At 40.0% G+C, this 23,260-nt stretch overlaps 2 protein-coding genes across 3 annotated transcripts; one reads left to right on the forward strand and one right to left on the reverse strand.

Annotated features, from left to right (window-relative positions):
• The first annotated feature begins 923 nt into the window (after window positions 1–923).
• LOC121941217 lies at window positions 924–6,903 on the forward strand. 2 transcript variants are annotated; one of them, XM_042483962.1, is made up of 11 exons: window positions 924–1,083; window positions 2,122–2,251; window positions 2,353–2,387; window positions 2,471–2,555; window positions 2,708–2,748; window positions 4,505–4,574; window positions 4,709–4,780; window positions 4,873–4,892; window positions 5,593–5,626; window positions 6,052–6,160; window positions 6,250–6,903. In XM_042483962.1, the coding sequence occupies exons 1-10, from the start codon at window positions 945–947 to the stop codon at window positions 6,143–6,145; spliced, it is 720 nt and encodes a 239-aa protein (XP_042339896.1). In that variant the 5' UTR covers window positions 924–944; the 3' UTR covers window positions 6,146–6,160; window positions 6,250–6,903. The 2 variants fall into 2 exon arrangements, with proteins under 2 accessions (XP_042339896.1, XP_042339897.1); XM_042483963.1 differs by having other exon boundaries at window positions 4,876–4,892.
• Window positions 6,904–12,062: 5,159 nt separating this feature from the next.
• prkaa2 (protein kinase, AMP-activated, alpha 2 catalytic subunit) lies at window positions 12,063–22,800 on the reverse strand. Its single transcript, XM_042482908.1, has 10 exons — window positions 22,687–22,800; window positions 20,497–20,638; window positions 19,293–19,386; window positions 17,845–17,989; window positions 16,835–16,922; window positions 15,179–15,403; window positions 14,911–15,073; window positions 14,467–14,805; window positions 14,257–14,383; window positions 12,063–13,386 (listed from the first exon to the last, which is right to left on the reverse strand). Exons 1-10 carry the CDS (start codon window positions 22,784–22,786, stop codon window positions 13,136–13,138), a joined length of 1,674 nt encoding a protein of 557 aa, XP_042338842.1. The 5' UTR covers window positions 22,787–22,800; the 3' UTR covers window positions 12,063–13,135.
• Window positions 22,801–23,260: the final 460 nt, after the last annotated feature.

Here is a 23,260-nt window from a genome sequence, read left to right on the forward strand (position 1 = left end):
CACTCGAAGCATTTTAGCACCATAAATTTACATCCACTAAAAGTGCTTATTTTGCCAGTGACAGGCTCAGATTGTAATTATAAGTGTCTGACAACTTGTGGAAAGCGTCCCTACGGAGACGGACCTTCTTTGTTAAGATCTTTTTTGAGTAACCAGAAAAGGCCCTGAAATCACAGTAGACTCCTTTTAAATGAAAAGCAACTTTAGCATGTATAGAGCCAGCGTATTTTCACTTCTCACTGGGTGGATTAAGGGTTGTTTAATCCGCCCAGTTCTGAGTTTTGTTTTGCTTCTGTTGTCTTTAAATAATGAATGTTTCATGACATTACTATTTATTTCAATGGAGCCTGTCATTGGCAAAAACAAGCACTTTTAGGGGACGTATATAGATGTCGTGAATATGCCTTGAGTGTTTACATTGCAGCCTGTTTTGCCGCTGTCCCCTGCAGCCCTCTCACTCAATACAAGACACATTTCAAAAATTGTTGTTTCCACCAGTCACTTAGACAGAAAAAAATATGGTATCATTAGGTTCCAGGTAAAAAAACAACAACAAATCTACACTTTCAGTGTGAAGCCCCTTCAGGACAGAAGATTTCACAGCAGACATTTTGACTTGTCTTAGCAGTAAAAGCAGACGTGTAATTAATTACCGATGGCTCTGCACCAGTGTCCCAAGTGTCCCAGTCAGCATTTCCAGTAAGAAAGCATGTCCTCCCTATAAGTGGAAGGCGATCATCGTTAGCATTATGAATTACACCTGTGCTTTTTCCTGATGTGACACCTGAGAACATCTGCTGTGATAAAAGGTCTATTAAAAAGTACACGTGTTCATCGCATGCCTTTTAGTGAGTCGTGTGCGTGTGAGCACTACTTTTGTGCATATGTTTATACAGCATGTTTATGTGTGATTCAATTTTTAGATCACAGGTCAGGAGGATGCCATGTACGAGGCAAAAGTAACTGTGACGACTAAGGGGCGTAAGAACGATCTGCCCGTTACCAACGGTGACATCGTCAGCATCATCCGAACGACCAACTGTCCCAAAGGGAAATGGCTGGCCAGGGACAGCAGCAACAACTGTGAGTTAAACGAAAAAATCTTGTGTTATGATTAAAAATGTGCTCATGTCAAGGCTAAAGGGATGCAAAAAGAAAAGAGGTCTGTTACGTGGTGTCTGCAGGTCTGTAAAAACTCATAAAATGTCGTACATCAAATGTTATAAATAGGAAGATGTTATTAGTACCCAGGTGCCAACACTTACACTATTTACAGTCAGCCAATGTGGCATTTTTGGGTCGCCCTAGCGATGATGAAATATGACATTAAAACAAACGGGTCTATTCAGCTATTCTGCAAAGTTTCTGTACACAGTGTGCATCCAGCAGGTTTATATATTCTAAAAACTAATAAGTCAACTATGTCTAAAAATAAAGAGCCAATGTTATATTCTCCTGTGCAATAGTCAAGTGGTTAACCCATTCATCCACCACATATTCCCTCTATTAACTGTTTATAATATGTCACTCGACTTTCTAGTAGTACATCTCATTTGTGATTCCATTTGTGAGTTTTTTTCCCATAAATTTACCACTTAAGTATCTGAGAATATCCGAGATTGGCCACTCTTTGCCTTAATTATGACCTCTTTGTCCAGCAACATAGGAATTTGTGAGAAATGCCAAATAGTTGCAGTTTAAATATAATTATAAAATATTAATTTTATTTTCATTTATCCATCTTTTAATTTTTTTTTGTGACTCAAGCTTTTGTGTGAAAGTGCACATTTTTAATGTAAATGTAGATGAACCAAACACCCTCTAATAACCATATTCCTGCATAAAACCTACCTCTGCACAGGACCACATATATACTACTTACCTTTATAATTTCCTACAATATCTTATAAAGAAAAAGCTGATTTGTTCAAAAAGTAGTCTTAAATTTGGTTAAAATATATCTTGAAAAAATCTTTAAAAGCATTAAATGTAGGTGTTTACACCATGTATTAGTACTTTTGCACCTCTGTTATACACAGATAACTGTATAAAAGTGTTCAATGTGATGTGCTCGAGTCCCTGATTGTGGATCGCACCGCTGACTGTGTGAGTGTGTTGCAGATGGTTATATTGCAGTGGATCATGTGGAGCTGGATATAAAAGAGATGCTGGAGCTGGGAAAGAAAGCTGCAAGCACTCACAAGAGCAGCAACAACATTATCAAGGAGGACGTCACGAGCACGGGGAGCAGGTATGTGTGCACAGCAGGCAGCAATACAAAGAATAACCATTATTCATTACAGTGTTCAGTTAAACGGATGATTTAAAGCTGTTTTTATGTCTCTTTCTCAGGGCCTCAAACCACTACCCGCTGTCAGCAGAAAGTTGTAAGTATCTTTGTGTTCTTATTCATGTTAACTGTTGTTTAACTTATTTTGCAGCAGTTTGATGCTGATGTTTATGTGTTCAGTCGAAGATGACAGCGAGGAATGGACCGGCGACGATGAAGAACCTGTCTCTCCTGCAACTCAACCTGCAGATCCACTGGCTCCAATGTAAGTTCATGTTAGCCTGAATCTACTGTACACTGGGTTTTTTTTTAGACAGAGACCTATCAGCAGCATCGACATCCCTCTGTGATTAGTCAGAGTATTGCATTGTTTCTTGAGACCAGTGCCTTGTCTTATCAATCTGTTTTCCTCTGCAGCAGTCACACCAGGGCGCTCTCGATGCCTGACATGGACATGGGTAAGAAATAATAAACCAGACTGTCTTCAGTTAATTGTACTGATAGCACTCTTCAATTGACACCAAACACTAAGGCGACAAAAAGCAAATATTTAACAGTGACTGCTCATGACAGCCACCACATAGTGTGACTTTGTCATGTTGCATCTCCTGCATGTGTTATCTTGATGAGAGTGTGTAGATACTATAGAGAAGTGAAACTACAAACAGATTTTTACGTCAGACAAGTTGATGTTTGTTTCAAGCGCAGGATCCATTTACCAGCCTTTGTCTTCAGATGGTATTATAAAGGGGTGCACATGGTGACACATATATGCTCTAAATAACATAATGTTTATTAAATAACACCAAATCTTTTAGCTGGAGTAGGGCTGCACAATTCATAAAAATATTGCCAAAATCTAAGTGCGATTTTTTTTTGATAAAGGTAAAATGTGCCACAACGTAGCATTATACAATAACATAGCATTTTTTTTGGGGGGGGGGGGATTAAATGCAGAAATTACCATTAAAATTGCAACTTAATTGCAATGGCAGTTTCTGTCAAAAAATGCATTATGATTTATTTATTTAGTTAGTTAGTTCTTGCATATTGTGCAGGCCTAATCTTTATCAGAGGACGAAAAAATGATATGTCAGGCCACATAATTTGGTGATCAAGACCAAGAGGATAAAATGTCGATGCATGTCGGTGCTCCACAGGTTGTTTTCTGTAAAGTCACACAAGTGTAGAATCTGAGTTTCTCCTCTGAGTTCGCTCTCCCAGCAGACTAAATCAGAGGTTTTCAAATGTGAGGAGAGCTGAAGGAGGGACAGGAAGGGAAAGAAGCGAAGTAGGAAGGGACAGGTGCATGCCAGCAATCTAAAATCAACAGGAAATTAGTTATTGTAGTTTTTCCGTCTGATTTGACCCACTCATCAACACAATTGGAGCATCATTAAGGCCTGTGACACAGAGCTCATGGAAGCAAATGATCTTATTTTAACACCCACTTCCTTTCATCATAACCCAGTCGAATCTGATCACACTAACATGATACTATTGCAAATAAACATGCACAAATTTGTTTTTGAAATCATGGAACAAGACACACCTTATAAATCCAGAGTTTACCTAAGAATCATCAGGGTTCCAAGTTTTCTTCTTCATCATTGTAATCCTGGCTACACTGTGAAATGGATCTGCTAAAAGCCAATTTAATTAAAACAGAATTTAAAAGAACAACCAGCTGCTAACTAAATGACACCATGGTCCAGTTACAGTATACTTCTATTTACACCTCCCACAAAATTATTGCAACTGTAGCTGCAAAGCGTATATTGTTAAATTAGCGAGAATAATTATAGGCACAACAAAACCCATGAATATATTTTGTCTAAGCCCACAGTGTCCAAAAAAGAAAAAAAAAGACTAAATTAACTGGAAAACCATATGTTTTTTCTAATGGCACTGTGATCATACCATGTTTAAAGCTACTTAAATAATAGTACTTTCCAGTTCTAAACTTCATATAAAGACACACTGACCTCTCAGCCCTGTTTGCAAACCTGAAACAGTGAGTCACAGCCTCACCTGACGAGCCGGTTGTTTGAGTAAACTGAAAGATGCTAACTGTTAAAATGTGTTACGACAAGTTCAAGATTTAGTGATTTAGTCATTAACAATCCCTGTGTGATTATGGTATAATTAATGCAGTAGGAGTGTGTTTGTTAAAGTTGGTTATGTATTCTTATATCTTCTTTCTTTTTCTCCAAGTAAACAAAGAGCTTATTGTGAATCACCAGCACAGTCAAAGTGACCTCAGTGCAGGTGGCACCCATGTCCAGTGAGTTCACCTGTTCCTCTCTTACACACACACACACACACACACACACACACACACACACACACACACACTGCATATAGCACATACAGGCAGAGTGTGGATATAAGATAAATGTGTATTTGTCTTTTTATCAGAGCGAGACATGAAGCACTTCAGAAGTTGGCGACATTTTTCCATGCACCCAAAGCAGTGGAGCCAGCTGCCAGGTCAGCATGATGCACAACCCTGCCCTGCTGTACACACACACACACACGTACAGAAATGTGGTTTTAACCTTGTGGTTTCCTTTTTTTTACAGCAGCACTGAACCAGAGACGAGTAAGTGATGCCTTAAAAATCCATTATCTAAAACTATAGAACAACTATATAGTAGTATTGCATGAAAATATACAATAATAAAAAAAACAACTGTATGTTGTGACATACATAAACTATGCATGTATAATGTGCAACGTGATCATTCTGTTTTATAAAGTTTATTCTGAATATGTAAAGCATAGGTTTAACCCTTTGAAACCTGAGCAATTGGGCTTGATTTCTTCAAAAACATGGGTAGAAGGGAATTTACTAAGAAATGTCCCAAATATTAGGAAAAAGTAAAAGTTACATAAAAATTAAGAAAAGAAGCAAAAAGAAAAACAAAAAAACAAGCATCACCTGAAAAAGTTACATAAGAGATCAAACAATGTATTATTTATTATTTGTTTTGGCGTTTTTCCCCTCCGTTTTTTGATCATTTTTTAAGTAAATCCAACCCTAAAATTATTTTCCATATTGCAGTTTGGGGGAATTTTCTCGTTAAGTTGCTCATGACCTTTTTTGCCATGTTTTTTAAAAGAACCAATATGCAGAAATTTCAAGGGTTAAAATGTGAAAGGTGTCTAAAAGCAGAAAAATAAAACTGACGTCGATCCAGGTTTCAGAGGGTTAATCATTGAATCATCAGTTAATCCATCCATTTTATGTGTCTGACAAATTGATTTTTGAAACTTGATTCCAAAATATGGTTTCCTCTCAGGTCCTGTGCTTGTAAAGGAGGAAGCAGCTCCATTGTGAGTAGAGCTATGAAACACACACACACTCACACACACACTTGCACACACACACACAAAGAAAAATGCCGAACATGTTGTGCAACCTGGAGACGGACTAGTTTCCTTCTTTTCTGCCTGGAATCGGTTGCTGAGCGTGAAAAGTGTTTTATTCTTTTTTTGTTTGAGAGAAAAAGATGTAAAATCCCTTCTTCTCCTACCAGGAAGTGAAGTATTGTGATATGAGAATGAGTAGATTGCCCGTAACGTACTTTTCACATGTACGAATGGTGTCAAATTCATGGTCAAAACAAGGTCACCCTCCTTTGTCCCTGCTGACACAATAACCAACATGGCAGCACATACATGCAACAGTTCCTGGGCAACATAGGAGAATAGGACATGGTGCTAGAAAGGTTGTTAATTTGGATTTTTTTTTTTCACAGGCCTGAAGCAGCTTCAACACAGGACTTTGATTTGGATAATACCGATATGCTCATTTTACCTCCTCCTGACCTGTATGCTGACTTCACAGAGTAATTATCATAAAACAAGGTAAGCGTGAATCACCTGGACTCTTTTCTTCCCTTCATCACTTCACACTTCACACACTGACCTGATGCTTTTTTTAATGTTTGAAACAGGAGGATAAAAAGCAGCCAGGCAGAGGAAACAGGATTTGTCTATGTTATTCTTCACACTGTGACCCGCGTCAGTCACCTAATACTGTGACGGTAACTTTATCTTCTTCACTATGACCTTTTATACCTGCTGACTGCATTTATGGAAAAGTCTGATGAAGAGGAGGACACATGAGGATTTATCATCTCAGCAACTAGAACTATTTTGTGCGATTTTTCTGAAGCACTCAGTGTGAACCCGCAGAGGGACAGTTCGCCCGGTGGCTCTGAGTGACTTTGAACCTTGGACCAAGATGATCCTGGGAAAGGACATAAAAACTGTTGCAGACACACACCCTGAGGCTCCACCAGAAAAGTCAAATTTATTCAAAGTGGAAACAAACAACTTTTCAGCGATGCCCCCCCAACCATTTCCAAGTGCTGCTATGGTTGGCCCCGCTGTTGCCAAGAAAACCGAACCGCTTTACGTTTTTCTCAAAGCATTTACCACAGTTTCACGGTTACTCTGGTTGTTCAACCATCCGGCATTTCGGCGTCTGGGGAAAGTGACTGCAAAGAACTAACACTGATACTCTTTGGTAACTGATAGCTATCAAGGAAAACTAAAGCGCTATCGGCTTCCTGTTTTGGTTGTGCAATGGTTGATGCACCACCTTGGTTCTGCAGATTGAGCCTTCATTTTCCTGGAAGATTGTACCCAGTGACAGACAGGATTGCCAAAATGAAAGAAAGGCTATCGGGAACCAATCTTAACACCAATGGTGTCATTTTTCTATAGTAATGATATTATCAGCCTTTAGTTCATCATGATAAATTAAAGCAAAAAAAAAAAAAGTATATTTCCAGCTTACAAAAGAGGAAAAAGGTTAAAAAAAAAAGGGGGGGGGGGGGAGTTATTTACTCATCATTTTTTAATTTATTTTATTTAGCCTTTATTTAACCAGGTCGGTCCTGCTGAGATACAATGGCCTCTTTTTCAAGAGAATCCAAGACAGAAGCCTAAGAAATATAAAAGTTGCAACAATTAAAGACCAACAACACCAACTCACACAACAAAACAAATAAGATACATACTAGTTAAAAGCAACAGGATTAAGACTCAGGATTTACATCCAAACAAGTGTGATATGTAGCTGCTTCAAAGTTTCTCATACATTTTTTAAAAAGTTCCAAGGGTTCCACGTTCTCAGTAATCAACGGTCTTTTTTGCCAGGTTGTTTCTCAGGACCAACCACTAATCCGCAGTCCAACAAGATATCGGTTTGCCTTATTCTACTCGTAATCTTTAGGGTTTGGTGTCCTGAAAACTTGTTACCAGTTTACAGTGTTGGTAGCAAAAAAGTAAATATATAAAAAAAACTGATAAGCTTACAAATGAACAAAGCCTCAATAGATTTTTAGCTTTAGTCATCAGCAATAATTTGAAAAAGCCTTTCTTTACTCCACAAGCGTTTGATCTGTTTTTGTTATGTCATACTGCATCTATAGGACTCCGATTAAAGGGACAGTTCACCCCAAAATCAAAGTATTTTCCCCTTTACCTGTAGTGCTGTTTATCAGTCTAGACTGTTTAGGTGTGAATTGCCAAATGTTGGAGATATCAGCTGTAGAGATGTCTGTCTTTTCTCAAATATAACGGAACTGATGTTTACATCTCATGCTGTTACCAGCACGAGCTTCTTGTTTGTGAGTAGATGCACGCTTTCTTCTGCGCAGTGATACTGTTGGCGAGTGTTGTTTGGTAGAAAGAAAACAGTTTCTACGTGAAACTGCCCACAACAAGGTCTGTGGATTGTTGTAAAGACAAACTGCTGTTGAGTTTTTCAAAGGTATTTTCTGGTGCTTTGAGCACCACAAGCAAACGCTGTCTAGTTACATCATATTCGACTGAGGGTCAGACACCTCCATGGCCGATATCTTCAACACTCAGCATCTCACACCAAAACAATCTAGACTGAAAGATAGATCGACGGGTAAGAAAAAAAATCTGCATTTTTGATTTTTAGGTGAACTGTCCCTTAAATATTGTTACTAAGACCACCTTCAGGATTTACCTGATACTGGTCGAATTTTTCCAAGTGTTTATATAATTGTGCTTTTTTTTGTACATGAGTATCTTTTTCTGTTTTTATTTACCCTCATTATTTTGTTAAACATCATTAGATATTATGGAAGTGTTTATGTAACGACTCATGTCATAGTATTAAATGCTGAGCTTTTTACATATTAGGTGTAATAATTATCTTTAACGGTGCACCAATAAACAACAATATGGAGAATAATCTAAAACATAAAAATTAAGAATTCTGCTAGTATCGGTTGTGTTGGTCATAGTTGCACCTTCTGGAGGGAAGCGTCATCCATAAACTTTATTTTCTTTCAATTTCAGGAGTGCATGTCTGGCAGGTGTCACTTTTATGTGCCTCCTTTCTTCTTACGACTTTCCCTCAAGCTGATGAAATAATAAGTGTTACAGAGAGAGAAAGTAGTGTGATGATCACCCGAGGTCATTTTCATGTAAAGTATTGTTGACATCTAAGGGTGCATTTTTTTGTCTGGAAGAAAAAAAAATCACAAAAGTAAATCCTCTGATGGGTGTGTGTGTGAGTGTGTGTGTGTGTGTGTGTGTGTGTGTGTGTGTGTGTGTGTGTGTGTGTGTGTGTGTAACACTGATAAAGCCTTTAGGGACAAAAACATTTTTCCTTTTATATGTTTGTTTATTGTTTTTCAATAAATACTCATTAAAGTGCAAATCATAACAGCAATATCATGCAGTGCATAACAAGAGAAATCCAAACCCCAATCAGACAGAGACAGGGAGAGACAGTTGAAACACACAGTCTCATTCTCTCTCACTCACACACACACACACACACACACACACACACACACACACACACACACACGGGCAGAGACACACCCTTCCACACATTCTTTCACAATAACCAGTGTGCACACACATACTTCATACAACATACACTGGGGTATTTAAGGTTACACTTATCATAAGAACCCCTTAACAGATAAACAGCCTCGCTGTTGCAAATACTCACTTTGGTACAACACGGTAAAGTCTGTATTTGATAGGCCCCCTGGCATGTTTCCCAGCTCTAAACACAGATTAGAGTTTACATGACGAACATGCCACTGGTAGTTGCATACAGCTGTAATGGTACAGTACTACATCTGACAGTAAATACTGGATATATCCGGAGTTTTTTAATACGACCCATGACCTCTCCCAGATAGTGCACTTTGTTGATCAATATTTTGTTGTCACGAGCAGCAGAATCAGGAATGGATGCATAATGGGCCAGATCCTGACGTGACCAAAGTAGCTCACTACCCAGACAGAACAAGTCATTTTAAGACACAGCAAGAGTGTGATACAGAGGTTTGACTGAAGAAAAGGGATTAGTGTTTAAAATCTGTATGCAGTGGCACGTGTCTGGCAGCAGGAAGCACAGTTTCTCCCTGACATCAGAGTATAGTCAGTCAGTGGTGGATGTGACGTCATAGACAGAAAAGGCAACACCGACACAGTAACAGAAAACATGTACTAAAGGGTTTCAGCAAAGTTTCAACCAAAAGCCTTCACAATGCTCTCATAAGGCAAATACTACTGACTCCATTTAAAATTGAGGCAGACAATAATAATTGAGAACACAAAGTACAGTTATAAAACTCTGTTGGACAAGTACTCAGTTAAAAAACACTGTAAATGGTTGAATAATTAACCGATGCGTGTGAACCTTGGGGTTGGGTATCGGTACTTGATACATTTAAGGTGTCAAGTGAACTAATCAAAGTATCGATAAGTCTCCAGTCAAAAGACACCTGCATTTAATCCTTTTTCACGCTTTGAGTCTGATCCCAGACCGTCGCGGCTGCCTGCTGGAGCAGCGAACTTTTCATTGCTAAAGTCTCCGGAGCCTCTCTCCTTGGCAGATGATCAGTTCGTCATCTGCCCCGTTAGTGTGAGATAACAGAAGCCAAGGGTAACATCCAACGCCAACCGTTTAACAGTCCAAACTAACTATCTGTTGTGCCCGTCTCTGGAGCTGCTCTCCTCTGCAAACAGTCAGTTCAACATCTGCCCAGTTAGCCAAAGCTAACACAGCAGCAGCGGCTAACATTCAACACCACAAATTAACACCAACGTCAAACAGTGCGCCTCTGTCATTAATCTATAAATAACCATTAAGTAACATTTGCCATGTGATGCCAACAGTTAGCCCTGTCACTGTGTGTGTGCAGCTGGGCAAACTCTCACAGCTGTCCCCAGCACAGAGCTCACACTCCTGCAGCAGTAGCTACAACCCATACATTCTGCGATTCGGTAAAGTCGAGCGCTGTGTATTTGATAGAGTTGGTAGTTCAGCGAGCCAACTTGCCACTAAAACGATCAAAAGTATGGCTACACACCGCTCCATTAACATTATGGATATAAAATGAAGTTCTCTATTGGTATTTGTATCACTTTTAAGTCACTGGTTACGTAATTTTTTAAATGATACTCAGTCCTCGTGAACCTCCAACATGCCCAAATTCTTCCCATTATTCTAAAATATTATCCCACCACTCATATTTTATACTGACTATATAAAATAATATTTTAAAACATTATGCCCCTTTCTAACAAGTTTTATCACAAACCCCTATTTGTGTCACCAGTCTAAAGTAGAGTACGCACTACCGCCAACCTGTTCTACAAAGAGGCAACAGTCCAGTGCTCCCCATCACAACAAAAAGGCTGCTTTAAAACTGAGAACAAACCCAGAGACAGACAGACAGGAGGATCTTAGCAGCACCAACTTCACTTTCACTTTCACACAGATTTTGAAAACATATAGCATGACAACACCAATGCATAACTTGGCTATGGTATGATCTGACAGGACACTGCAGAACATTTATAAAGTAATAATACCACTGAAACATAGGAAGAGAAACAACAGATACAGTAAAGCTTATGTATCCACAATAAGAGTGTGATGCAATAAAACAGTAAATCTGCAAATAAGTTTTAAAGTGCAGACTGAACAGACGATACAGACACCAGCGCAAAAACATCATGTCCCTTTGTCACTTTCAACTATATCTACCGATCTCACAAACCACTGCAGAGACCCTCCGAACAAAGTCAGTAAGAAAAACAACAATCACGTGACACACTCTACCCATCTGATCTCCACTACACACACTGGCTCATGCACACACTCTCCATAAATATGCACTGAGTTACTGTGCTGCATTCTTTAAGGCAACTGGAGAAAGGTTTCTGTGGCTTATTCTGTCCTGCAGCAGATACACACCATCTCACGAGGATTTATCATCTTCTGCTTTTATCAATAATTGTCATGACCTCGGACACGGGGGCTAATTATGTTTATTACAGCTAATACGATTAGTAGCAATTTTGAAAATTGACTGACTATTGAGGTAATTTATCAGGTAAATATTAACATTTGCTCAGAGAAAATCAACTTCAAGACCTCGAATTAGGCTCTAATTTCTGATGTACATTTTTCTCATTTTAACAAAAAGCTTAAGGGGAAAAAAGACGAAAATAGTTAATAATTGTAGCCCTCAAAATTCCTTCACTCTCCATTACAAACAGCACACAGCGTCTGTCTTTTTCAGCTTGCTGCTTATGTGACAGACTGCCATGTCTGTCCTCCTGATATCACCGGCCTGCTTGCGTTTTTTAAATTACATTCTGGGCATGCATGGCTGAGCAGCATATTAGCAGTTGCTCAACTTGTCATTTGTTAAGGACTAAACTGAAGTGTGGAGGGGTCTGTGTGTGTTGCATATTTTTGACAGCTATTGAATGCATAAAATGATGGTTGTGTGTGAAAATAGCAGATGTACAGTATACACGGCGGAAAAACACACAGTCAATTGCTGTCCAAAAAAAAGAAAGAGATTATATAGTGGTTGCGGAAGCTCATGTGAGATGGTGTGTATCTGTACGTCAACACTAAATGCAGGACACCGTTCGTACCATGCAGTATTATCGTCCTACTATCCTGCCTCTCTAGTTTCATTAATCTTCTACAATCTATTCAAAATCAAGATAAAACTCTACGCTGATGCAGTGCATAAATAATGTAACTACAGTGCCTAAAAAACTCGCTCAAAAATAAATATGGATCTGATATCTAAATAATAATAATATTTTTCTGGAGTAAAAAGTCTGTTATTTGGTTCATCCTTTGTCAACCTTTTAAGCTACGTAATATGATTGTAATATAAATATAATATACATGGATAACAAAAGTTTCTTTACAAACCATATAATATAAAACCTGAAAATAAATTTTACATGTGCTAACGTTCCCCCAGACACAGATTTAATGTCAATTTTAATCATCAAGACAAGAAGCTAAACTGACCTCGGATCAGTGTCTGGGGGAAACTCAGCAGGTTTTCCTGCCATTGATGATGTTTCAGCAGTTGATAGAAGATTGAAGGTATTTGTGGGAGGAGTTACAGTGGACTTGACCTTTGCTGACTCCAACACGACTGTGAACTGTGACCTATTGCCACTCACTTTGCTGGCCTCCGCTATGTCACAGATGCCAGTCCAAGGATCAGTTTTCACAAGCTGTGGCTGGATGTTTCAACTCCCAAGACTATGATCCAAGGACTGCGTCAAAATGAGAATAAAGAAGCTACTAATCTGCCTTTCCAAAAAAGGATTCCTCTCTGTGTCTCCCTAATCTGAGGTGAAAGGCATTGCTTTTCAACTGGAACAGAGATGGAGAGGAGACAGAGAGAGGAAGTCACTCCGAGCATCTACACTTCCTACGTCCTGGATCAGCATTTGGCTTCAAAACCCCACTGACATCCAGGTTACAGCGAGGTCAGGAGTCGACAATGGGTCTCAGCGTGCCAGCGTAGTGATGAGACTGGCGCACATTTCAAAGAAGTCCATGGTGTGTGATCCCTGACGGGGGGTGAGAAGAGGGGAGCTACCAGACAGTGACCCGGGGAGGGAGGAGCTGAGCTGGGGAAGATCAATCGCTGGACTTGCTGAATCAATGCTCAGTCTGGGTCTGTGGAGGCCGGCTGTGGAGCCCGACCTCTGAGGAGTGGATGAACCCGATTTAAAGCCCACCGCCTCAATGATGTCATCTGGGGGTCACATGAGCAGAGAATTGTAGCATCAACATTCAATAGGAGTGAACTCCTAGTAACCAGTTAGTAAAATATGTAAATATTTTAATATTAAAAGTTTTGGGAGTGGATGCCCCAGATAAAAAAGAAACTTGGCGTTCAGAGGAAAGACTCGAGCAACAAAAAAGACTTGAAGAGAGCCCTCTTGGGGTTGGGGAAGATCCGGCAAGCTCACCTGCAGGCATGCATCATAGGCATGGTTGTAATAACTCTCACTGCCAGAGGGCGGAGACAAAAGTTCTGCACTTCAGCTTTAATATAAATTCAAGTAAATTATGTCTTTAACTGAAATCGAAAAACAAGCAGAGGAAGGAGATCTCCTGTGCCACTCATACTTCTAACTTTGAATCTGTGTGTGTGTAAAAGCCAGACAGTCTTGCATAAAGAAAAGCCCATGGTTATGTACAGTACTTGTGTATTCTGAAAAATATCTAAATCAGTGCCAAATTTAATAATGTAGGTGAAAAAGTGCAACTAAGCAAACATACTGAATAAATGTTCTTTGTGCTTGCATTTCTAAAAGAGGTGACCTGTTAGCGGCTGAAATGGAAGTGCAATTTACTGCTAAGACAAGTACTAAAAGTGCATTTAGATCTACATAAACACACCTCAGCTGTTCCAACTCCACTAACTCAGCCAAAGCTCATTTTAGAGCCACATATAGGAACAGCAATTGAATTACAAAATATCGGCACTGATGCAAATGCTTTTTTACTATCACCTACTCTACAGTAAAGTCATATACAAAGTGCATTAAAACATTGGGGGGTGGGGCTTTAAGATTTGAATTTGCTTTGAAGTATGTGTGTATGTATGACTATGACTAACCATCGATGCTCTTGAAGTCGAGGAGGTAGGATCTGTTGTCCACCTGATAAAGCTGCAGGCTCATTTTCACCAGGTTTCCCGTCACTGGATTCTTCCTCCGCACTCGCAGGTGATATGGGTTCACGACCTACAACAAGTAATAACAATCTTGTTTGCACATAGACTTTTTTGTGCGCTTTATTTATGTGTGTTTAAGACATATCCTATTACCTTCCAGTCAAAGCTGAGTTGTCTCATAGCCCTGTATACTTCAGCCATGATATCATACGGTCTGCTCTGACTCCTGATACCCAGGTGCCACTTGGCTTTCTTCACTGCCAGCGGCTTGGGCCGAGTTGTGTTGAGAGCGTCCAGAGGACAACGAGCCTTGGGGCTGTCGGCCAGGAGCGGAGGCATCCTCTCTGGGTGGGGTTTGACACCGGGGGGCAGCGGCATGCCTTCTTCTATGAAAGAGCCCTGGGGAGGACTGGAGGCCAAGTAGAACTCGCTGGCCTGCGTCATGATGCGCCGGTTGTCTATTATAAGGTGATAGGCTACTGCTAGCTGATCCTGCACGGACAGAGAGACAATTGAAGACTTAATTAAATGAAGCTGAGGACCTTCAAATTAGTGAAACAGACAAACATCTCTGAACTGTGAATGTGCTTCATGTACCTGAGGATCCCCGCTGTAAAGGCTGGACACAACCTCGGACTCTGTGCATTCAAACTTCTCACACACTTCCCTGACGGCCTCTTCGTCCAGGACTGTAGCGTCGTATGAGGGGTCCTCAGGGAACAGGTAGCCTGGCAGGTCCTGCTTAAACCATTCATGTTCCCTGATGGAGGAGAGCATTAAAATGATCAGTCTGAACTACAGAACTAAATCTAATGGTGATTTTGGTTGATGATTAGTGTCAAAATGATCAGAGAAGGTTGAGAACCTGATGTCTTTGATGGTGGCTCTTTTCAAAGGGTCCACCTGCAGCATGAGCATGAGCAGCGAGGCCACCGAGCGAGTCAAGTACTCTGGGATGTAAAAGACGCCTCCTCTGATCTTTTTGAACAGCGTGGGGACGTGCTCATCATCAAAGGGCAGGGTGCCGCACAGCAGGGCGTACAGGATCACCCCACAGCTCCAGATGTCAACCTCTGGGCCTGCATAGAGTCTGATGCAGTGATGAGAAGATGTGATACTTAACAAACAAAAAGATCCACAAGATACACAATCTACCACTCTTGAAGAACCGCTGGAAAAGGAGGTAGCACGTTTATAACTTTTAACTACCATTATATAGCTTTTACACATAAATACTAATTTATGATTTATGACACAAATGCACATGCATGGTTGAGGTGATATACATTCCATCTATTGGCTGTACAGTTTTCTATTGATCTACAGGTGGTGGTAATGCGCCAAGAAGAGCAGCAATCTGCCACCAAGAGCTGTAAAGAAGAAGACTTCAAGCTGGTAATGTACCATTTAAATTACTTTAGAAAACCAGCTTTACTAACTGTTTTATGAGGAAGTACATGCATTCAGCATATTTGTTAGACCGTAAGCATACACACAGAGTTTTGGGGAGTAACAGTAACAGTTGTAACATTAGTTTGTTTAGAAGAAAACTTCACAGGGCAACTCATAAGGCTGTTTTCTGTCAGGCTGGGTCTCATTCAGTGTTTACTGCCACATCCACACTAATACCTTTTCATTTTAAGAAGGCATAGCACTACGTTTGCACCTAGGTTCCAGTGTTTTGCAACTCCTAAAACAGAGACCTTTGAAAATGCTGCTGACTCCATTTTAGTTTGAAAACTCTGGGGTCCCATTTTAGTCTGCACGGGAAGAAACAAACTTTTGAAAACGATGACACAAGACACCCATGCGGCCCAGTTATAAGTCACAGTATATCAAGCCAGTACAATATAGCGAAGTCTACATAATAATAATAATAAGAAGAAAAATAATATCTTGGATTTATATAGCGCCTTTCATGGGACCGAAGGATGCTTTACAAGAACACTACATACCTTTTGTGATTTCATCCTTCTTAGGTGTCTTCTCTTTTCTCATCACCATGACTTCCTCTGGCGATGGACAGTGCTCCTGGTACTGATATGTCCCCATATTTGTTTTGCAACAATTGCCAGTCTTTTTTTGCCGCTGCTTTGACCACCTTATACTAATGTATGACTTTCAGTAACAGATACATCTTGTCCTTGGCTCAAGCAAAAAAGTCTCACTTTTCGCCATCTCCATACTGTTTTAGCAACTAACTGAAGAGTATACAATCTGCTTCCTGTTAACGCCAGCACGCACATGCCCAGCAAATTGTCATGTGATATGTAATTTCAGGTGTGTTAGTATGGATGGAGAACTTTTCTGAAAAGGTGCTAAAATGTTTATATTTACAGAGATCCCTTTCGTTTTAAAACATTCTCGTAAAATGAACACATATTCGTGTGAATATGGCCTAAGTCACAAACTATTTCGTTCCCTACAGCCTTGAACATAATGGTGATTCAGTAATTGTCTTCTAAACATATATAATGGCGATTATCCATATAGCCTTAAACACGTGACCACACATACACACCTTCCTGAGATGACCTCTGGAGCAGCATAGTTCGGTGAGCCACAGCTCGTCCGTAGAAACTCCCCATCTGACATCATGTTTGACAGACCTGTTGGCCAAAAACAAGACGTATTAGCACCCTTCAGTCTTTTCTCTGACAGTGACACAGACTAATGAAACAATCCTCTGTTATCATATTATTGCTATTGATCCTTTGGTTAAATTGCACATGGCCTGCCACAGGGAGGGTGAGAGTTATACACCATGGACACCACTGATATCTTTATCCTCGTTTACCCGCCAAGACTCTAAGCTCTAAACACAAAGCTCATCTAATTGGATGAGCTTCTCTGTGCCTGCCAGGGCCAAACGCTAAACACCAGACACTCTGCGACGTGCTGACCTTCTCTTTATCTTTTATCCCTGTTCCTTTAACACCCTCCCTCTCGCTGCTCACCAGTGTCTGTTGCTCTCAGCCAAAACACTCCTCCTGCTGTACAGCCCTGCTGCACCCCCACGATTCCTTCCCTATCAGATGACACTGGGCCTCAAGGTTTCCTGCCAGACATGATATGAGACCTGGCCGTTGCTAGGGGGATCTCTCTCCACCCCACACACCCTGCTGCGCAAAGGGTCTTTGTGAAAATATTTCTCTTTTTCATAGTCGTATTGCATCAGGCGCCGTCTCTTAACCAATCAGCTAGAACAATTATGCCACAACTGATAAGAAACTTGGCGAGAAATTCCTCTTTATTTAATCATGAGGTTAACAGGTGCGTGATGGTGATTTCACACTTTTCTACATGTGTATAATTAAGTGTATAATTACGCATTGTCCTACAACTCTAAAACAAATGTTGCCTCTGCTCAAATTACTTGGTAATTCCACTCAGCTCTGCCACAAACTCTGCGTCTTTGTCTTTCTCATTCCCCCCCGTGAACATATTTTGTTTTGCTTTTCTCTTCTTATATTCCCTAACAATTCTTCTGCCTCCGCCTTGAACAGTAACTCTGTTGTCTGGGGATCTTACCGAAATCGGCTATCTTGGCATTTTTGCTGGCATCCAGTAGGACGTTCTCAGGTTTGAGGTCTCTGTGGACCACCATGTGCCTGTGGCAGTAGTCAACAGCTGAGATAATCTGCTGGAAAAGACGGCGGGCTTCTGTGTCCTCCACCTGAAAGACACAATAAGAGAGGACATGATTGGGCTGTGGCTGTAAAGATTATTTCTCTGATTGTGTGGAAAGAATGGTGGATCATGAAGTTTTGTGGTGTCTTGTTTAGAGCAAATGTATCATGTTCAGGGATGGGCTGTTATGGCTTTGAGCCCAGGTAAAGTTCAAGGAGGATTATTCTATTAAAAATAAAGTCCCCAGTCCCCAGAGGAGGATGTCTCTACATAGCTGTCAGTATCAGTTCAGGGTCTTGAGTGTTTGTGTGGAAAATCATGCTTTACTTAAAGTTTAAATCTCATAAAAGTGAAAGTGAACATTTAAATAAGAGTAAATCTGCCAATAAAATACTCATTGACAGCTCAGTTAGAAAGGTGGAGCAGTGAAGGTGTTAGGAAAAACATGACTCCTAAACTATGAATCATATCACTTGGAAGTTTAAAACAGTGGTTTAAGGAAGGAGAAGCAAAATATTTTGGTGTAAATATATGTAAGTGATGGGAATAGCTTTTTAAATATTGTATATTAAAACAGTATTTTGTAACAGTAACAGTATTTTGATGTCTCTATAGAATATGAATAAATTCAGAAAATGTTTTGAAAAAAGCTCATATGATTTACCTTAAGTAACATAAAAACACACAAATAGTAGCATGTTTATGATTGCTTAAGTCAACATTGGAGTCACCACAACAACTGCCAAATACTCAAAGTGACAGTTCATCCCATAATCAAAAACAGATAATTTATCTCTTAGCTGTAGTGCAATTTATCAGTCTAGACTGTTTTGGTGCGAGGTGCCGAGTGCTGAAGATATCAGCCGTAGAGATGTCTGCCCTCTCTCTAAAATAATGGAACTAGACGGCACTCAGCTTGTGGTGCTCAAAGCGCCAAAAAAATATGTTTGAAAAACTCAACAGCTCGAAACACAACTCAACAGTCTCTTTCCAGAAATCACGACCTAGTTACTCAAGATAATCCATAGACCTTGAGGTGAGCAGTTATGTGTAGGAACTATTTTCTTAGCTTAGCTAGGTTAGTGGTATTAGGTGAGCTAGCAGTAGATTCAATATAATGATAATGTTAATAATAATCATAATCATAATAATAACGTAACTGGTGTTTAATAGAAGTTGGTAATACACTCTAAATACCACCTCAGACACTGCTTTGTAACACATTTATCAAGTTTTATCAAGTTTGAGCTGTGACTCAGCTGTATTCTATTGATGCAGTGACCACTAGAACCCGGTGAATGTGGATTATGAGGATAATACCAGTCAATTAATAGGTTAAATTGTCTTACCCGTCCATGTTTGCAGATGTAGTCAAACAGCTCACCTCCTGACACATACTCCATGACCATGAAGAAGTCTGTGGGTGTACTGATCACCTGGTACCTAAAACATAAAAACAAATATATTTACTGACATGAAAATTCTGGACATTAATTAACATAAACTCTTTTACATAATAACTCTAAGTTTTAATCTAACCTTAAACACAACAATAGGCTTTTATCTAATCTCTAAACCAAATTTATTTCCTTCAAAATATACACAGAATAAAGATACAGAGACAAATACATGGAAAGGTGAGGCTAAGCTGTGATGTATGGCTGCTGAGTGTAGGCATTATTTCATAAAGGTCAGGTATACTAAAATGCAGGCCCAATCTCATGAATGGTTGCTCTTGTGAGATTCTGCACTTTATCACAATCTACTTTATTCCTGTCGAGCCGCGAGTTGCACAACACGGCCGGCGCCGTGGGAGAAATATACACAAACCAAATCACGCACACACACACACATTCTAGGAAATCTAAATAGTGAGAGCACATGAGGGAAATGTTAAGACATTTATTCTAATTCATTTCATTTTATGCTGGTTTTACAAACAGTGCAGTTTCCATGCCTGAAGCTGCCTGTAACAGTGCAAGCAAAATGTTTATGCACCTAAAATCTATGGGTTTGTGAATGTATATGTACGTGACAGCATGTTCCACAGCACTCAAGCTCACGACCTGAGAGCTCACATATCTGCCATAGCTTACAGTGTGACAGTGGACTAACCCTGACCTAAAAATAACACAGAGATTGTTGAGAGAGACATGGACTGACAAGGAGAAAGAGAAAGATGGGACACAAGGTCAAATAAATAACCCAAGACGAGTTAAGACACCTGAATGAGGACAGAAATTTAGTCATGCAGGAACTACAGCAACTTCTATCATCTTCACTGGATATTTAAACTAACCAGAAGTGTGTGTGCATTGGTATGTTTGTGTGTTCCTTCTCCTGGGAGCCCTGTGGGCATGCTCAGTACAGCTCAGCCGTAGCTGTAGTAAACAAACAGGAACGAACAAAGCATGCCACAACGCAGAGGGAACACAACATAGCAAGGAGCCCACATTACAACAGACACTAATTTAAGAGAGCTCAGTTATATCTCTGCGTTGGCACTGAGTCTTAAAATCTGATAGAAAGGATGTGTCGTCTTTCTCCACTTACAGCTTGATAATGTGTGGGTGTCTGAACAGTTTGAGATTCTGGATCTCTCGTTTGATCTTTCCAACAACATCGAGACTGCGGATCTTTTGTCTGTTTAGGATCTTTACAGCCACTTTATGGCCTGTCAACTGGTGCTCGCCAACTGAAAACAAAAGAATACAGATATGAAGCAGATACAGATGGTAAAACCACATAGCGGCTCATTATAAACAAGACAGTTACAAACAGTTACATAGGGTTGCAACGGTATGAGAATTTATGGTACGAAAATATCAGAAATATCGCAGATTCGTGTTATTACAGAATTATTATTATTATTATCAGGCAGAATGATCCTTAGAGAAATGAACACAAGGGTTAATTTAGGCTGAACAAACATTTTATTAGTATAATCTAAACTTTAAAAATGTTTGAAATTATGCGTAAAAAGTCTTCCTTTTGTGAATTATTAAATTAAAGGTAAGATTCTCCATCCAGTTCAATTTCATAAAAAAGCAAATGTACAGTATATTGCCGCAACCCTTCAGTTAAGTAATATACTGTATAGTGGACCAAATGAGGCAGAGGCACTAATGACTTAGGGTTTCATTTACGTAACTGTTGCACAAAAGAACTGCAACTAATAATTATTTTCACTATCGATTAATCCACCAATTATTTTCTTGATTAATTGCTTAGTCTATAAAACGTCCAAAAAATGTGAAAAATGCTCATCACAATTTCCCATTTTTTTTGGTCTGACTTACAGTCTAAAACCCAAACACTCTTCATTTACTATCATACATGACACAGATAAGCAGCAAATTCACACATTTAAGAAGTCCAAATGGGCAAATGCTTGACATTTTTGCTTGAAAAATGACTGAAATTATTAAAATAGTTGGTGATGAATTTTCTCTCAATTCAATAACTGATTTATTGACAGATCGTTGCAGCTTTATTGCACAGCAGGCTTCAACAGAACAGTAATTTTTGTTATTGTGCATTGTCTGTCAATTGTAGACCTTTTCTGCTGGCCATGTCTTTAATCGTTCAGGGTTTTGGAGCTACCTGCATGCTCTGAAGGCTCAGAGGCCACGTTGGTATTGTATCTGCCAACACGTGTTAAAAGCTTGACTACTACATCAGTTATAATACATTAATACAAGAAGTGGATAAACTGCTCTAACTCCTGCAACAGGATTATCCTAAAAAAATAATAATAATAAATACCACTAGAAAGCCATTATCATTAGGAAAATGTAATTAAATTTAGCATTTAAACAATATGGGTATAAACAGAATTCTCCAATATTTTTTTTTGCATTTTACCCATAATACAGAAATTACTTAAAATGTAAGGTTAGCTATGACTTGATGTGAGTTTTATTAAAACAATACGGGTATAAACTGAATTATCCAATAAATCTGACTAATTACTTGAATGCATTTTCCCCATCATACAGAATTTACTTAAAATCTAACGCTAGCTATGACTTGAGGTGGGTTTACCCCCTGCTAAGCTAATACATCCCTCAGACTGCGCACACGAGAAACAGGCTGGCTGAGCGTGGACTTAAGGCTCACAAGGTCACGCAGAGTGTCTGAAAACTAGCTAAGAAAACTGAAATAATATCCTATAATAGGCCTCCCCGGTAAAACTTTACGCCTGTTTTCGGTTTTCGCGACTTACTTAACAAGCTAACATTAGCATACAAAGGGATAACATATCGGACTAGCTTGACGGTTTATAAACATTGTGTCAGTTAGTAACAGTATGCTCACGCGCAGGGTTTCGGGTAAACTGAAAGCTTCACAGTCGTCCTTTACCGCAACACGGGCAGAGAAATGCCGCTTAAACTCCTTGTTTTTAACATTTAACGATAATAATGTGAGTATGACTGTGCATCTCCTTGTAGCTGTTGTCCTCCAGGTAATTTCACCTGCCATAGCTGATAACAGTAGCTAAAGAGGGGGGCTTCGGTGAAAGAATTTGACTTTCAAGCTGGCGGATTCTCGAAGCATATTTACGCTTTAAATCCCTCCCGTCGCCCCCGTTAAAGCGCTCAGCTACGCAAACTGCTCACTGGCCGCCGGCAAGTTTAACACAGTCCGTTGAGGGGGGAGGCACGGACGGCGACTACTTCATATTACTCCCAACTGAAACAACGTACACATTCAGCTCGGCATGACACAAAAGCATGACTTAACTCTTCACTTTGCCGAATGTTCCCACTCCGAGCGTGTCGCCGAGGATGTAATGGCCGATTTTTACCCTGCCTTCGTGTTTCTGTTGTTGCCGCTCTGCCATCTTCTCCGTTACCGACGGCTGGGCTCGCTCGGTGCGGCGGGTGTGCTGCCTGCCTGCCTATGGAGCGCACGGAGGGGCGGGGCGCTTCACTCCTGTCACTGCGAGGAAAGCGAGAAGCACCCGAGGACTCGACCCCCCGCTGAACGCGCGCTGTTAGGTTTACGGTGAACGCTGTAAATAACTGCTTTCCCTGAGGCCATATGGCATCTGACGTAAAGCGTAGACTGTCTAGCACAACCGGGATAATCTCTCCAAGAGCCCAGCGACCTCTGCCATCTACCCTGCAGGTGTGTGTCCCCCACTGACTCGACTTTTGCACATATCAATTACCAACCCTCATATATAAGCCTCTATACCTACAGCAGGTCTGATCTAAAATTAAAACATAAATTAAAATAGCCACGAGCAACATGTTTTAATCAGGGATACTCAGGTTGCTCTGCTTAGGGGCCACTTTTGCAAAATGACAGTAAG

Source organism: Plectropomus leopardus, chromosome 3 (assembly GCF_008729295.1).
Source record: "Plectropomus leopardus isolate mb chromosome 3, YSFRI_Pleo_2.0, whole genome shotgun sequence".
In the NCBI taxonomy this organism is placed as follows: Eukaryota; Metazoa; Chordata; class Actinopteri; order Perciformes; family Serranidae; genus Plectropomus; species Plectropomus leopardus.